Source organism: Dama dama, chromosome 33 (assembly GCF_033118175.1).
Source record: "Dama dama isolate Ldn47 chromosome 33, ASM3311817v1, whole genome shotgun sequence".
NCBI classification, from domain to species: Eukaryota; Metazoa; Chordata; class Mammalia; order Artiodactyla; family Cervidae; genus Dama; species Dama dama.
Window position 1 is genome coordinate 29821890 of NC_083713.1, and position 16616 is coordinate 29838505.

General features: G+C 38.2%; 1 protein-coding gene across 1 annotated transcript in view; it reads left to right on the forward strand.

The window, feature by feature from the left end:
• Positions 1-2374: 2374 nt before the first annotated feature.
• LRP2 (LDL receptor related protein 2) overlaps positions 2375-16616 on the forward strand; it is a 158611-nt gene continuing 144369 nt past the window's right edge. Inside the window, 2 exon segments of the mRNA XM_061135388.1 lie at positions 2375-2438; positions 15775-15882. Of these exon segments, the coding sequence (XP_060991371.1) occupies positions 2375-2438; positions 15775-15882 (172 nt within the window).

A 16616-nucleotide genomic window follows, 5' to 3' on the forward strand; every position in this document is an offset into this window, starting at 1 on the left:
CCTAAAGCCTATTTTTAATGATTCTAAGGGGTAAGAAGGGAGTTGTAGGCACATAGGATGCACCAAAAGAAGGCTGGAGTTTTGAACCCAGGTGTAGACTTCAGGGGTTTGTCTCTGGAGTCTTTACAGTCTCTTTTAACCTTGGACCTTATCGAAATATATATACTATATATATATGCATCTGTGAGTCTGATTTTGAAGTTAGAAATAGTTCTTGTTCAGAATCCCCTTTTCTCAGTGGTTGCTGTAATGGTGCTACTGCATTGCAGTTTATGTTTTGAAAAGCTCAGGACTCGTTTCCTTTTTGCTTGATCTTTTTCAAAATGTCATTGAGAGTCAGAAACAATTTGCACAGGCAGGCTGAAATGAGAATTCTTAGACTGTAGATACTAATATCAGGGCTTAATAATTGCAGATTGTTTAACTTAGTAATCCAATAAATGTTGTCACTATCAACTTCTTGGGACTAAGATATCTGTGCTTAGGCAACTGGTTAATGTTATTTAGTTAAACGTGAATTCTTTTAAATTATTACTAAATGTTTTAAACACCAGAAATGTAATTGCTGAAATGTCTTTTTAAAAAATTGGCTTAGAGTTGCTCCATGAAAACAGAGGCATTGTCAAGCAGAGAAATAAGCTAGAAGAGTTAATTTATCTTACTAAATAATTTATTTTTGAAAGTGCATAGATGTGAATCTGAAAACTAGACCTATCTTTGTAAATTAAGTTCTTTTGTTCTAATTCAGTTTTATTTTGAATATACATATGTTCTTTTGTGAACCTCAGATATAAGAAATACTTAGTTAAGGAGAGAGTGTAATTTTTAAAAGGCTTCCCAGGTGGCACAGTAGTAAAGAATCCACCTGCCAGGTTTGATCCCTGGGTTGAGAAGATTCCCTGGAGGAGGAAATGGCAACCCACTCCAGTATTCTTGCCTGAAAAATTCCATTGACAGAGGAGACTGGCGGGCTATAGTCCAGGGGGTCACAAACAGACTAACTGAGCACACACACATATAATTTAAAATAGAAGTGATAATTTAATAATATGAGATGAAACTTCTGTATTAAATCAGCTTTTTGGAGGGTATAAACTATGATTCTTATTAGGGTAATTTAGAACTGGGTTGCAGATTATGAACACAGAAGTGCTAGAGTATAAGCAAATATGTGTGGAGCAAACAAAAAAAAAACACTGAAGAATTCAAAGGGAGACCATATGTAGAGTTTAAAGGGTCAGAAGACACCTGCCTAAAAATAGTAATCATGGCTAACTTTTGTTGACCATGTCCTTATGTGCCAGGCCCATACTTTTAAAAAAAATTTTATTTATTTGTTGTGCCCGGTTCTTGGTTGCCTCATTGTGGCATGCGGGTTTAGTTACCTTAGGGCATGCGGGGTCTTTGTTCTCCAACCAGGGATCAAACCTGCGTCCCCTATATTGTTAGGCAGATTCCTAACCACTGGACTGCCAAGGAAGTCCCAGGCCCATACTTCTTATCCTATCTTCGTTTTAACCTTAAGAGTTGGAGCTCTTATTCTCATTTTTAGATGAGGAAACTGAGGCATAGAAATTAAGTAACATGCTCACGTACCATAGTGTTAGTAAGAGGTGGAGCTAGAGTTTTGAACCCAGGTGTAGGCTTCAGGGGTTTCTCCCTGGAAAGTCACTTGGTTTCTAAGCAGTCTTCCCTCTTCTCTCCCTTTCCTCACCCCACTCCTCCCTGCCCCCATTTTGGAGTAGTATATCAAGCGCACAGCCATCTGGTTATTCAGACTTTGTCTTTTAAACTTCTGTAGAAAAGCTGTTGGCTTTTAGACATGCTGGGTTGAATGGAAGAAGGGAAAAGTAGACTCCTCTACTTGAGATGCATTCCTACAGGTGTAGTGGAAAGTATCACTTCAGGAAAGTGTATCAGCTCCATTCCTTAACAGCAAGCTTTGAAATGCTGGGCTTCCGTGTGTGTGTGTGTGTGTGTGTGTGTGTGTGTGTGTGTGTATGCATATATACACAGATATACACATACACATTGGGTGGAGTCGGTAAATCTTATATTTCCAATGGAAGGAAGTCTTTGAGTTACAAACAGTATAGCAAGGGGTTTCAGTTTACAAAAGAACCAAAACTACAGTATTTCAGTAAATCATATTCATTACTTGATTCTCATGGGTTTTGGCATCATTCATTTTGAAATATTTTCTTAGAGCCTTTTTCTAAATCCCAGATTAATCTAAAACACATTACAGTGATTCAGAGATGTTATCAGTTCTCCTGGGAAACCCTTGGACTGTATTTCTGATGGCCTGTGTTTTTATGGAAAAATATTATCTCAGTGCTGATGCCATTTCTGGTATCAGCAAAGATAGCTGACCATGTACCACGTTTGGAGTCCTGTTAAGATCCTAAAATCTGTGAATCATCATTCTGGTGAAGAAGGTATTTGGGCATTGAAAGTGAAAGTGTTAGTCATTCAATCGTGTCTGACTCTTTGGGATCCCGTGGACTGCAGCCCGCCAGGCTCCTCTGTCCATGGGATTTCCCAGGCAAGAATACTGGAGTGGGTTGCCATTTCCTTCTCCAGGGGATCTTGCTGACCCAGGGATGGATCCCGGGTCTCCTGCATTGAAGGCAGATTCTTTACTGTTTGAGCTACCAGGGAAGCCTAAAATGCCACAATTAGAAATTTCACTTCTTTGAGGGCTTCCTGTTTTCTGCTGAAAATATCAGTATCCATAGAAAGCTTTAAAACTCACTTAAACTTTTCTGTGAGTAAATTCACTTAGGTGCAGATTTTGAGGCTCAGAACACTTTGGCCACGTCATGGAGATCTAAAGGGGAGAGAAGGAAAGGATTTTTAGACTTGGGTGGAGGAAATGAAGCAGAGGTGGGACTCTTTAACTAGATAAGGCCCTAATCGCCTCATTCCTGGACTATCAGAGGAAGCTTTTAGGTTTAAGTTGCTTTTCCCTCTTTGTAACTTTACCTACAAAACTTAGTGAAGTGTTGAGTGCTCTTAACAAACAGTAAACATACTCTTATCCAGGGAAGAACTGGCCTCACTTAGTCCTGGCAGGAGGTGGGCTGGTTGTATGGGCTTGACTGAGGACAGCCAAATTATCCTGGACTTTCTGTCTTTACTGTGGGTCCTGACAGTTGTTATTCTGTTTCCTCGAGCGTACAAATAGATGTTCTGCCCGAGCCTCAACACATGCTGTTGGATCGAACTGAGTTTGGAGCGTTTGCTGTATAAGGTGGAGACTATTTCGGAGGGTGATGAGAATTGTGTTTTATTACCAGGAAAGCCTGGGGCTGGGGTCATGGCAATGATGGGGTACTTTATTCCTCCTTTTGGAAGGGTTGGACCAGAGAGAAGGTAATAACTGAAGATGATAAAGTTTTCCTTTGGGTATATTGCAAGCCATAAATCACATATGATTTTAGTCAAAGAATATGTACATTTGTAGCATTTTTATATTGCATAAGCGAACATTTAGAGAATTCAGATACCGACTATCTTAAGCATTCTAAGGAAGAATTTGGAATTTCATGTTTTTGAACCTAGGCCCTGGAGAATTTATGAACTTTCTTAATGAAAAGCTTTTTAGCTTAGCTTCAGTTGATTAAAATCCTGAATTTCTTTTATGTCCTCAGTTCTATGCCATATGTTGAGGGAAGTGCTGAGGTCAAGGGGAATACTTTTATGACCATAAAAAACTTGCTGTGTCCAAGTTAATATAATGATTTAAAGCCCACTCTGGGGAAGCCTCTATATTTATCATCAAATTTTTTTGTGTGTGTTGAAATTATACACTTATGGGAGTTTGCATAAAAACTCCAGAGGCTCACCTGAGATTGAGTGATTTAAAATAGATGAAGAATAAAAATGTTTATTGTAGGAAAATAGGAAAATGCATTGAGAAGAAAATAGAAAACCAGTGGCAAGCTTGGTTTTGGCCCCTGCTTGACCTGTGTTTCCTAGGATAAATCTGGATTTTCGGTCTTGTCCTTGATCTCAGACTGGGCCAGTGGCTACTTTGTTCATGAGCAGGCAACCAACCACCTTGCTCTAAATGCTGAGCTTCTCACAAGCAAGGGGGCTCAGGCTCTGGGAGTTTTCTCTCAAAACATTAGTTAGGGGAACAGACAGGTCTTATCTGGTGAAGGCACTGGTTCCTGAATATTTTACTTTCTAGGCTGTTAGAATACTTGAGATGGATGAAAAGTGGGTATGCCCAGGAGGGAACCGCCCTTCACAGAGGGACTGCTATACTTTAGGCTTTGTGCTTTTGGTTTACAGGGACCTCTTTAATCCTCATCAGAACTTGGTTTTGCAGGTCAGAAATTTTGCAGGTAAGGTAACAGCATGAAAAAAGTGTGAAAGTGTTAGTTGCTCAATTGTGTCTGACTCTTTTCAATCCCATGGACTGTAGCCTGCCATGCTCCTCTGTCCATAGAATTCTTCAGGCAAGAAGACTGGAGTGGGTTGACATTTCCTTCTCCAGGGGATCTTCCTGACCCGGGGATCAAACCTGTGTCTCCTGCTTCAGCAGGATCATTCTTTAGCACTGAGCCACCTGGAAAACCAAGGGAACTACATATCAGAGTTTAAATCCACAATCACCAACCTAAGTCAGTTAAGCAAGAAATCCTTACTGGCTGAAGATTTAATAGTGAATAAAACAGAATTCTAGCCCTCATGGAACTTTTTGAATGACATGGGGACAGTAGTCTGTGCTAAGTCTTGGATCTTAATCTAGTGTTATCTCCATCACTATCTTCTTATTTTAGCCCTAACTGAAAAATCTGAATTTCTTACTGAATTTAATTAAAATTGTCTTTAAATGATACCTGTATTTGGAATCTCAACTTATTCATTTATTGTCTAAGTCAGCACTGTATAATTCTAGATGTCTAATTTTCAGAATTAAGATGATAATTGAAAACTCCATTCTTGACCAAAATTCCTAATATCAGTTTATTTTCTTGTAGTTTTTTAAAAAGTGCAATATAGGCAAAATTCTAGTAAGCAATAGTTTTAATTTTTTGTGTCAGAGATTTTGTTGTATGTACTTCCTAGTATAGTTTATTACTGAAATCATTACTTTTTTCCATCATTAAAATTCTAAGTTTTATTTTATTGCATGGTTAACACTTTATTACGAAAATAGGTTCTTACAGTCATTACTTATTGATACTTAAATACAGATTAGGTGAAATCTTAGGAAATATACGTTACCTTTATCTTCCTGCTTTTGACCATCATTACAGATAAATTTATAATTTTATTTAAGCTGCTTTTAATATTGGGGAATTATAAATTCACTGTATTTAGTCAGAAACCCAAATACTGTTTCATTACACGTGGGTATCAGTGGGTGATAATATAATATTGTTGATTCTGTGTCAACAAGCTATTGAGTTTCACATTATAACATGAAGTGATGACATTTATAGAGCCTGGAAGTGATTTGGAGACCCATAAATGCTATTTAAGCCCAGGCATAGCAAACCAGGGCCAAAGGACTCCTGGTTTAACAGATAACCTGCTGGTGAGGCACGTCCTAAAGTTCTTCTTGCTCAGTCTGCTAAAATCACTATAGTAGAGGAGACACAGGAAATTTTATATCATTCTACCATGCAAGTCTTTTGCAAATGTAATAGATCCTATTTTATGGTTTCCCAACTTACCAAATACACCTTTACCTTTGACTCTATACGGAAACTAACTTCATGCATATGTTGCAAATCACTTATAATAAAAATTACAAATTTTTAAAAAACTTTTTGTATTGAGGAATAACCGCTTAACAATGTTGTGATAGTTTCAGGTGAACAGCAAGGGACTCAGCCATTCATAAACATGTATCCATTACCCCTCAAACTTCCCTGGGATCCAGCATGTACTATAACATTGAGCAGAGATCCATGTGCTATAAAAATTACAAATTTTGATTTGTGGAATCAGATATTCTCTTGCAGCTTCCTTTTTTTCCCCTATTTTTTTTTTTTTTTTGTGGGGGAGGGTACAGAGTACTCCAGAGTAATGCTGTATATAAATAGTTTGTATAATATGGGTCGAGGTCAGGGGAAGGGGGAAGTTCCATCGTTTATTGAATTAGCAGAGAATGACCCAGACATATAAAGAGGCTCTCAGGCATTTGGGGTTGGCTTCTAAAGAGTCTTTTGGACTCTCATGAGAGTCAATATGGAAGATAATTTTTCCGTTGGTAGTTAGATTGGAAGAAAAATGGCGGGATCCATTATAAAAGTACACAGATCATCGTGATCTCAAGGCTTTATCAATCTTTTGGAAATCAGCTTCACCCACATATTCTAATGCATCTCATATCGTTTGTTTATTGATTTGGGTACTAGGCTCTGGGATTACAGAGGTATTTATTCCTGCTTTTAGGAGCTCACACTTTAGAATAATGTGCTGTTCTTGGTAGAATCATAATAAATTCCTATCACCTTGCTATCACTCTTCTTTTGGTCTCAATCTCATTTACTTTTTCTGTTCTTTATTTTTCATATATATATATCAGGTCATGGTGGGAGAATTTTGAGCTTCTTATGAAACCCTTTCTGAGATATAAGGTGACTAGAAGGGAAAAAAGGTCAGTGTTTGTGTAAACACTATGATAAGCCCCACCATAAGCCTCACAATAATCAATATTTCTGGCCAGAGTTGTCATTAGACTTGCTTATTGATGTGTAAGCATTGGTTGCTTCAGAGTAAATTTCATGCATATATATACAATTATATATATTATACATAATATATATACAACTATACCTAATCTCCACTTTCCGAAAATGTACACATTTCAAGTGAGAGTTTAGAGTTCCTAGCAAGAAATTTGTGACCTATAAACCCACTTAGCAATTACAAACCAATCCAACCTGGATTTGGGCCACTGTTAAAGAAGAGTGAGTTACCATTTTGTACCACTGAGGTTAGGGTACATTGCTAGGTCTCATTACATTTAGCGTTTGGACACTGATATTGGTTGACTTTGGTATCTCTCCTTTCCTCCCCCTCTCTCTTCTTTTTCTTCCTATTTTCTATTTCTTCCTCTATTTCTGCCTCTTTTATCCCTTTTCATGTCTTGAGAGCATATTGGTGTAACTATTGTGAATGGTCAAGAACTAAATAGCATAGAGTAAGGGACTAAGTACAGCACAGGGTTTGTTAAATAAAAACAAGGGAAAAGTGTACAGCACAGAAGAATATAGCCATTATTTTGTAATAACCGTTTATTTGTTGGTTGAGCTGGGTTTTTGTTGCTGCGTGCGGGCTTTCTCTAGTTGCAGAGAGCAGGGCCTGTTCTTCCCTGTGGCACTCGGGCTTCTCGTTGCGGTGGCTTCTCTTGTTGTGGAGCGTGGGCTCTAGGGCATGCGGGCTTCAGTAGTTGTGGCACACGGGCTCACTGTGGCATATAGGGCTTAGTTGCTTCATGGTGGGTTGGATCTTCTCGGCTCAGCGATCAAGCCTGGGTCCCCTACACTGACAGGTGGATTCTTATCCACGGTACCGTCAGGGAAGTCCTCTAATAACATTAAGTGGAGTATAAGCTATAAAAATTTGATTCACTATATTGAACACCTGAAACAGTATTATTATTAAGTTAATTATAAAAATTAAGATAAGATCAGAACAAGAAAGTGTTTGTATGATTCAGTCCAGAAGACCTGTTTTATAGTTACAAATGATTTGCCCTGTGACTGTAGAGAATCACCAAATCCATCAATTGGGAGTCAGTTTCTTCTTCTCCGGCTATTGTCATAATTTCCGGTATCAAGCCATTGATCATTTGATAACCTGTGATCTAATTTACTTAAGCTGACCAAAACAGCAATGATGCCTGTAGCTTTAACACACATGTACTGATTTGACTTATGATTCAACACTTGAGACTAATTAATGAGAGAAACCCTGGTTTGGTGCTATTTATAAACTCTGCGTTCAGACTGAGAGTGGGTCTATCACACCCTATAAAAGCCTTAAGCAGGAAAGCGGTTTGCCTGGATCTGTGCAGTCCCTTATTTCTCATAAGTGTGTGATTTTCCTTTTTAGTTTTTGATTCCATTGAACTATTTTCCCATAATTTATATTGCTAATCAGTAAGCCATGTAGGAATACTTTGGACAGCTGGGGCTGGAAATCAGCTCTTAAATGGGGGTGATTTATAGTTTTTGTACAAGTCATGTTAAGACATTGTGTTGAAGGGTGCTGGACTCTTTCCTATGGGGTTGGATTCACTGGGTTCTTATTAACCAGAGCAGGGAGACTATCTTCTTTGGTTTGGATAGTGTTCTTTCAGCATCCTATGCATGTAGCTTTTTGGCTATCAGATAACCAGTTAGTTCCTTGGTGGGGAGTGGGGACAAAGTTCTTGGGCTTAGTTTGCTCCCAGGTGGAGTGTGCGTCCCTCTGTAGGAACCTCAGTGACTCAGCTGCTGAAGAAAACACAGCACGGATTATACGAGAAAATACAGGAAAGACTAGAACAAACAGATCACACACGAATCAGTGTTTGGTACTGGCTGGCAGGAAGTTTTCATTGCTGAGTGTTCTCGGTCAAAGTAGCTTCTTTTGAATGTTTTAGGCAGTCAGGTGATTGTCAATTTATATCTTTATTTATTTATTTATTTGTAAGTGTGGCAGGGTGAGGAGAGGATGTTTGAGAAAAGTATATATATATTTTTTGTTCTAATAATTACACAGATGGGAAAAGGTTGCACCAGAAGCAGGTGTGTTTATGACTTGTTTTTCACAGCAGTGATCCTTTCCATTAGTGAAGAACAACTGCCTGAGGACTTCAGATTTTGGCTTTTTTTTTTTTTTTTCCCTGTGACTCCCCTCACCCTTGAATGGGTAAGCATGTGGACACCTCATAGAGCACTCCAGGATGGAACAGGCTTTCCTGGAACTGGGATTCTTTATCACACTCCCAGGGAAGTTCATTTCAAGGTGCTGGTACTAGTAGCTGGGGCATGATATTGCCCAACCCCAGGCCCTCTTATTGATGGGTGGGAGGGAGTATGATTGTCATTTAAGAAATTCTATTATCTTTAGGAGGGAAGAATTTCTTATAGGGGTTTTCTTAGATGATCTCTTTCATGTGGGGTAAGACATTTTGAGCTCTGAATGTCCAAGCCGCTTAGGTGTTCTAAGTTGTTCTCAACTGGGGGTTGTACCACCATTCTCAAGGGTGTTTGGACATGTATGTCCCATGACAGGGGATGGGCACTCTTGGCATTCCACTTGTCAGGGGCCAAGGACACTAGACATTTGTGCTTTGCCCAGTGCAGTTGAATAATTTCCCCACCCTACGTGCCCATCACGTTCCTGTCAAGAGTCCCTGGGACGTGTGATCTTATTTATAATTCAGTGCAGTGCTGATGGACAGACAGTCTGATTGTAGGGCTAAGAGGTGCTTAAGGAAAAAGAAGTGGTGTGGAAGAGATGAGGGTAAAGGAGAACGGCTGGTAGCTAGTGTTTAAACAAAATGGGGGAGGAATAGCTCAGTTAGAAAAGGTGGAAATGTAACTTCCCACTTCCCAGAATTGAGGGGCTTCTCTGATAGTGTATCATGTTATTCTGCTGCCCTTTGATCTTTGAAAAGACACTTTAAAAATTATTAAATCTTTCAGCAGTCTTTATAACCCGCTATCTCCCAAGGACTGGCTCAATTCCACGTGCTGGATGCTCAGACACATCCATTCAGCTTGGAAAAGACAGAACACTAGAAGGCCTTGAGTGGCTCCTGTGGAAACTGTTGGCCATCTGCCATGCACTGGAGTGCTTTGGATCAGTTATGGGCAACTGGAAGGGCTGCAGCGTGAGCCCATGCCTACCAGAGCCTCTGAATGAACCACCCACTGCCTTGCTCACCGAGCTCACCCAAGTCTGCTGCACCCAGAGCTCCACAGGAGACGCTCAAACACAGTTCTATCTCAGTCTCTGTGGGGTCCCTGGGTCCCGGTGTGTACAAGGCTTGTTTGACCCTCTCAGCGTCTCTGGCGGGAATGGGGTTTGATTCTAAACGCCAGTTCGGCTCTGGGCAAGGTTCTGAGGAGCCCAAGGCCTTCTCATGGCCAAATCTGTATCTTCATTCACATATGCATCCACCCAGAGAGCCTTTTAGTTTTAATAGTTACTGAAGTGAAAGTGAAAGTGTTAGTCGCTCAATTGGGTCCGACTCTTCGTGACCCCATGGACTGTAGCCCACTGGGCTTCTTTGTCCATGGAATTCTCCAGGCAAGGATAGTGGAGTGGGATGCCATTCCCATCTCCAGGGTATCTTCCTGACCCAGGGATCAAACCCAGGTCTCCTGCATGGCAGGCAGATTCTTTACAGTCTGAGCCACCGTGGAAGCCCAGTAGAGTTACTGGCAGTAAAGATTTTTTAGTTTTCTCACTCTCAACCCATTTGACCATGTCATTTTCTTCTTGACATTCAAGGCCCTTTCTTCTCCATCACCCAGTGTGGTTGTCCCCCATGTTTGAAGAGGTTCCCGTGCTTGGGCTTTGGAGGCCTGCTCATTAGACTTCACCCAAGCTGGGCCTCCTTCAAGTTGTTTGGACCCTACACAAAGCCTGGCCTCTCCATCATCCACCCGAGTCCTGGTCTTTCACACAGGCCCAGTGCAGTCTTTTCTCCTTTGAGAAGACTTTTCTCATCACACCATCTTATGGTGCTCATTTTTTCCTCCATCAGACCAATTGGTTCTTACTATCTCTGGTGCTTATTTGGAACCAAATCATCTACTGTCATATGGCACAGCTTTGGGGTCATACTACCTACTGTGTGAATCCCTGCTTCTCCATCTTCCAGTTGTGAGATTTGGTCAAGCCTCAGTTTTCTCATCTTTGAAATGGGGCTATAATACTATCTCATAGTATTATAGCAGTATTATCTCATAGTTGTGAGGATAAGTGAGGTCATCTATGGGGAACATTTAAAATACTGTTGGCGCTTAATAAGTAAATTATGAGTGATTGAAAACTGTCATTTGTTTTGTGGGATGTGAGATAAAGAGTAGAATATAGGCCCTGGGTCTGAATCATTTTCTGCAAAAATTCATTTTTCTGCAAAAAATTCATTTTTCGCATCTGTGGGAATTTGATTGATGTCTCTGAGGTGCAAGTTCTCCTACTAAGGAAATAGAACTCTTACTTCATCTAGTTCTAAAAGAATCTAATGGATGTGTATAAAGATTTTTATATCATCTGACACATAGTAGGTGCTCAACAAATAGCAGCTATTGTTGTTACATGGCTATGTAAATTATAATGCATAAATAACTTTTGTTCCCAATAAATTTGTAAGCTCTGTATAAGAAAGATCATAGCTTATCATTCTTTGTTTTTTCCACAAACCTTAAACAAAGTCTTGCACACAGTGGGTATAATTTTTTGTGGCTTTTTTGAATCTGACATCATATTCTTTTGGTCTTTTTTAAAAAAAGAAACTGCATTTAAATAACGTGTGTACATGATCACTCATCAACTGGCTTTGTGGTTTTCCCTCAAAGACTTTGACTTTTTGAAATATACTTATTGCTTTGTTTTTCATTTTTAAAAAGACTTTATTGAATTTGTTACAATATTACTTCAGTTTTATGTTCTGATTTTTTGGTCATGAGGCATGTGGAATCTTAACTCCCTGATCAGGAATCAAACCCACACCCCCTGCATTGGAAGGTGAAGTCTTAACCACTGGACCACCAGGGAAGTCCCTTGAAATATCCTCTTAATACCAATATTGTTTCCCTCTATCAAAACATCAGGGCTCTGAAACAATTGGGGGAAGCAGTCAACTCAGTTTGTTTGTAAACTGGATTTTAAAAAAAAGAGTAATTCTGGCCACTTATTTGGCACCCTGTTCTGAAAACCAGGCAGCTAAAATGTTGCACAGGAAGAGTAGTGTAAACAGGTTGGTTTGCTGTACCTGTCCTGTTCCATTTCCATCAATTGAGTGGGCTGTTCCACTAGTTGACATTAGGCAGGGTAAGGTCACCAGGCAATTTGTTACCCTTGGGTGTCAGGGCTGCAGTGTCAAGTTTGGAAATTAGCAAGTGACTTTAAATCTTCCAAAGGGGACAGGCCTTGTTGCTATGGATAAGGTGTGAAAATCATAGTAAACCATCACCAGTTTATAAATATCACAAATATGTTTGTCTGCACCAAGGGAGTAAAATTAAGTACCAAAAAAGTAAAGTAAAAATTATGGGTGAATTGAGGAATGTATTTGAGTTCAGTGAAGGTAGGACTATTAAAATGCCACATAGTGTTACATGTTTTTAAAAAGAGCACATGTACCTCCTCAGGTAGACCAAAAGTGTCTGACTAGAACAGCATGTGTTAGAGGATCGAGTAGGAAAATAGGATTTGCCATAGAAATTACCTTACTCTGTTAACTTTGGACAATGTTCTATTGACTACAACTTGCCCTTTTCTTCTAAGAAGAGAATTCATGAGAGGAAAAAGAAACTGTTAGGAAAGAGCAAAAGAATGAAACATTAATATGGTAATATTTTTCTCTTTCTTTAAAAACTTTTATATAGTCCTCCTATTTCAGATTAAACCAGGTTTCATTTTTCTTTCTATGGATTTAAGATAGTATGTTTCAATTAAAAGACATTGTTTGCCTTGATGGTTTTATGAATCTCTTGCCTGTAATGATCCCAAGAGACTGACTTTTACAAAGAGAAATCCTCATTTCCTGGTAAATATGTGTTTACTGTCTCATGTGCCTAGCACTGTGCTCGGAGGCTGCGAAGGATACAGAAGTGGTGCCTCAGTTCTGTGCTCTGCCCCTTCGGGAAAAACAAACTTCTTTCCTCCTTGAGGCATTATCTGTTACTCTAGTATCTTATCTTAACACATTCTTAGCCCAACACTTAAACCAGGAAACTCTATGGCTATTTATGAAGAAAGGATTACTCATGTTTTTCTCCAGCTTGGAGCTCTGTAAGGTTAAAAAACAGGTTTATTCCTATGTCCACTGTAATTTTTCTTGAAGAGATTGAAACTTTTTTTATTTCCCTGCATTGCTTTTTTTTAAAAAGAAATTTTATTGAAGTATAGTTGATTTGTAATGTGTTAATTTCTACTGTATAGCAAAGTGGTTCAGTTATACATATATATATATATACATTCTTTTCATATTCTTTTCCATTATGTTTATCAAGTACATATTCCCTTTGTAATATTAATAGAATGGATGATCGTTTTCTAACAATAGTGGAGCATTTGGTTGATAAGTTACCACCCAGCAATGATAAAGTACCCATTTGCTTTTCTTGAGAGGTGTTTCCAAATAATAGTCATTTGGGACTTATAACAGACATGGAAGTTGACATTGAAAAGATGAACTTGACGAATTATCATGGATCTATTGCTAAGTTGAGTGAATTGGGCTTCATATATTTAGATGATTGAGCATTTGGGAGGTCAAATGTGAAAAATACGAACTAGAAAGGGTTACTTAATTGCAAAACTTTCTCTATCAATTAAAAAAAATTTTGATGTATGATATTAAATAATTGCCTTTTAAATGCTTAAGAAATTAATCTTATGTATCTATTTTGTATTCTTTTCATGATGTGCTTAACTTCATATTTTAGCAAAAACAAAGAACAACCTCAACATTTGACTTGTAATAAAAGTTGCTTAAATGAAAAAAGAAAAAAAGGTTGATTAAGAAATAACTATATGTATGTATATATATATTTAAAACAGGCAATACTGAGAATTTGCTTCAGTATGCTCGGTTTCTAAATGTATGATTTTTCTAGCAATAGGAAACTCTTTGTAAGTCGACTGACCTTTAGACAGCTACACTTTTTCAACCAGAAATTATTAGATACTAAGGGAAACAAATGTACTGAATTTACAAATGTATTATGTTGGATTACTAACAATAGACCTAATTGATAAAAGTGATTTAATATATGTTGTGTTAACAGCTAAACCTCCAAAGCCTCTAATCTCTCATGGAAATATTGCTTTGTAGAACAAAATCCAATGAGAAGTTCTGGGATTCCAGAGTGAATTTGTACATTCCTTAGGGGCATTTTTGCAAGGGAGGTTGTTGTGTTTTAAAGGTAGTTGATAAGAGACCTGCACCACCAACCCCAGACCTGCACCACCAACCACCATCATGCATTAGTCTATAGAAGGTATTTGGGTGTACGTATTCCTGTACCACTCGGTACCACCATTTAGTCAAGGAAAGTTTCTGACCATTTGCAGCATACATTATAAATCAGGATGTCACTACCAGACAATCAGATTTGAACATTCCATGAACAAAGTAGCCTATATCCCCTACGAATAGATCACTTAACTATGTTTATGTCATGCTGTTGATATGCCTGCCTTTACACAAGACAGGATAGCACGTTGCTTATTTATTTTGGGAGTAGGTAACTGATCTGTATATTTACTTAATTTCAGGTTAGTTAGTCAAACATTGAAATGGATAATTTAGCATGATTGCTTAAAAACATGGGGAAAGTGTAATTATTCTTCCAACCCCCCAGATTATTCCTCTACCACCATGGGCTTGTGAAAGAATAATTTTGAGTCTCCTCCAAGTTGGGCTGATGTTGGCTGCTCTCTTAAAAAAAAAAAAGATAATGATACAGCACATAATGTATAGGGAGGTCACTGGTCAGGTATTTGGGAAAACACTGAGGACCTCCAACTGCCAGATTAGTCCCCCAGGGAGAAGTAGGAAAGCTGCAGGATATACTGGTTGAATTTAATGAATTTCTTTAAGTTATATTCTTTTTCTGGTATCACTAGGGGTATCACTGCCACTTGGAAATGTGGCAACTTTGATGCCAAGTTTGTGCACTCAAGATTGGCTGCAGAGATTTTTTTTGTTTTTTGGCCTTTGTTTATTGGCGGAGAAGAGCTGTACCTGACATCTTACGAATAAGTTAAACAAAAAGCCAAGATGTTGGTCTGTATCTAAGAACAAAGAACCATAAATTGCTGTACATGCTTTAGTAATAAAAAGGGACTTAAAAAAACTGTAGAGTGTGAAACTGAAAAAAAAAAAAAAGCACTCTCACACATACGAAAAAATTACTCATGACGTTATTAATCAGAGATAGTTACCCATAGCATTCTGGTCTTTTCTGTGCTTTTTTTCTATTTGTTTCGGTAAAATTTTGTTCCCTTGTCTTTGTTACATTATATTACAAATATTTCTTCAAATCATTTAGTTCTTCATAACTATTTTAATGAGCTCCTAATATGATATATAGATACAGATACAAGAAAGTTTAATCATTTTCACATTAGACATTTAGGAGGCTTGCAATTTCATTTATCATAAATAATACTAAGATGAAAATCTCCACACATAAATTTTTAAATTCTCTGCCTCATTCCTTAAGGCATAATAAAAGACCTAGAAGCTTGTTAAAGTGTAGAAGTAAAAGTATTAAATTAAAGAAGTATTAAATTTAAATTAAATTAAAGAATAAGTGCTTTTAAAAAGCAGGATAACTGTTGTCAAATTGATTTCCAGATTCCTTACATCAAGGTGCCTTCTAGTTAGCTGTGTGTGAAAGTGACCTTCCTGCAAACCCCAAAACAGAATATAATCATAAAAATGTTGTATAAGTAATTTATATTCTTTGATTACTAATTAGTGGAATACTTTTTTATTTCATCAAAAATCTGTATTTCTTTGAAATATCTGTGTGGATAACTTTTTAAGCTGGCTTTCTCTTGCTTGTGGGATTACAGGATGTCGCAGTAACGAGTTTCAGTGTCAGCCTGGGCGGTGTATTCCTGTGTCCTGGCGGTGTGATGGGACCCGAGACTGTCCAAATGGCGCAGATGAAGTTGACTGCCGTAAGTGAAGAGGGACGGGGCTCAGTGCTGTTCTGAGTGACAGAAATGATTTCAGCTGTAACAAAGACAAAGAGTTGTGACTTTAATAATAGTTTGTACTGAGCTCCAGTCTTCAGCGTTAAAGTGGCATTAAGAATTCAGACCCTTTTGAGGAAGGGGTTCAGTTCACATCAGTTTGTGTCTCATCCAAACACCTTGGTAGGGAACCAACTTTCTGAGTTGTTTTCTGAAGCATATAAGCGATTATTTCATATTATTCAATCTGCAAATTTTGTGCACTAACAAGAACAAAAAAATAATGTCTGTACTGCTGTGATTTGTAATTCAGGGAGTCTGTTTTCATAAACAGGATGTAGTAGATGTAGTAGGATGTAGAGGAACTTGTGTGAATTACTATAAGGAGGTCACAGAAGTGGCTAGTGCAGTTTATGTTTTAAAAAATTATAGTTAAAAGCATGATATAGACACCAAATTTAACTTTTTAACTTACAAGTAATTATGAAAATCATTTTCCACATATTTATTCATTTACTTCTGTCCATAGTATTCTGAAGTAGGTTTCAGATGAGGAAACTGAGGCATAGAGAAGCTAAGTTACCTACTAAAGGCTTCCTACTTGGTGTATTAATCCCAACCCTTATATCCATTTTTCTCCCACCTTGCCATAGGAGATCCATCACACTACTGCAGTTTCATTCATTTTGATGGGTGAATAGGTGATGATTATAACCCAA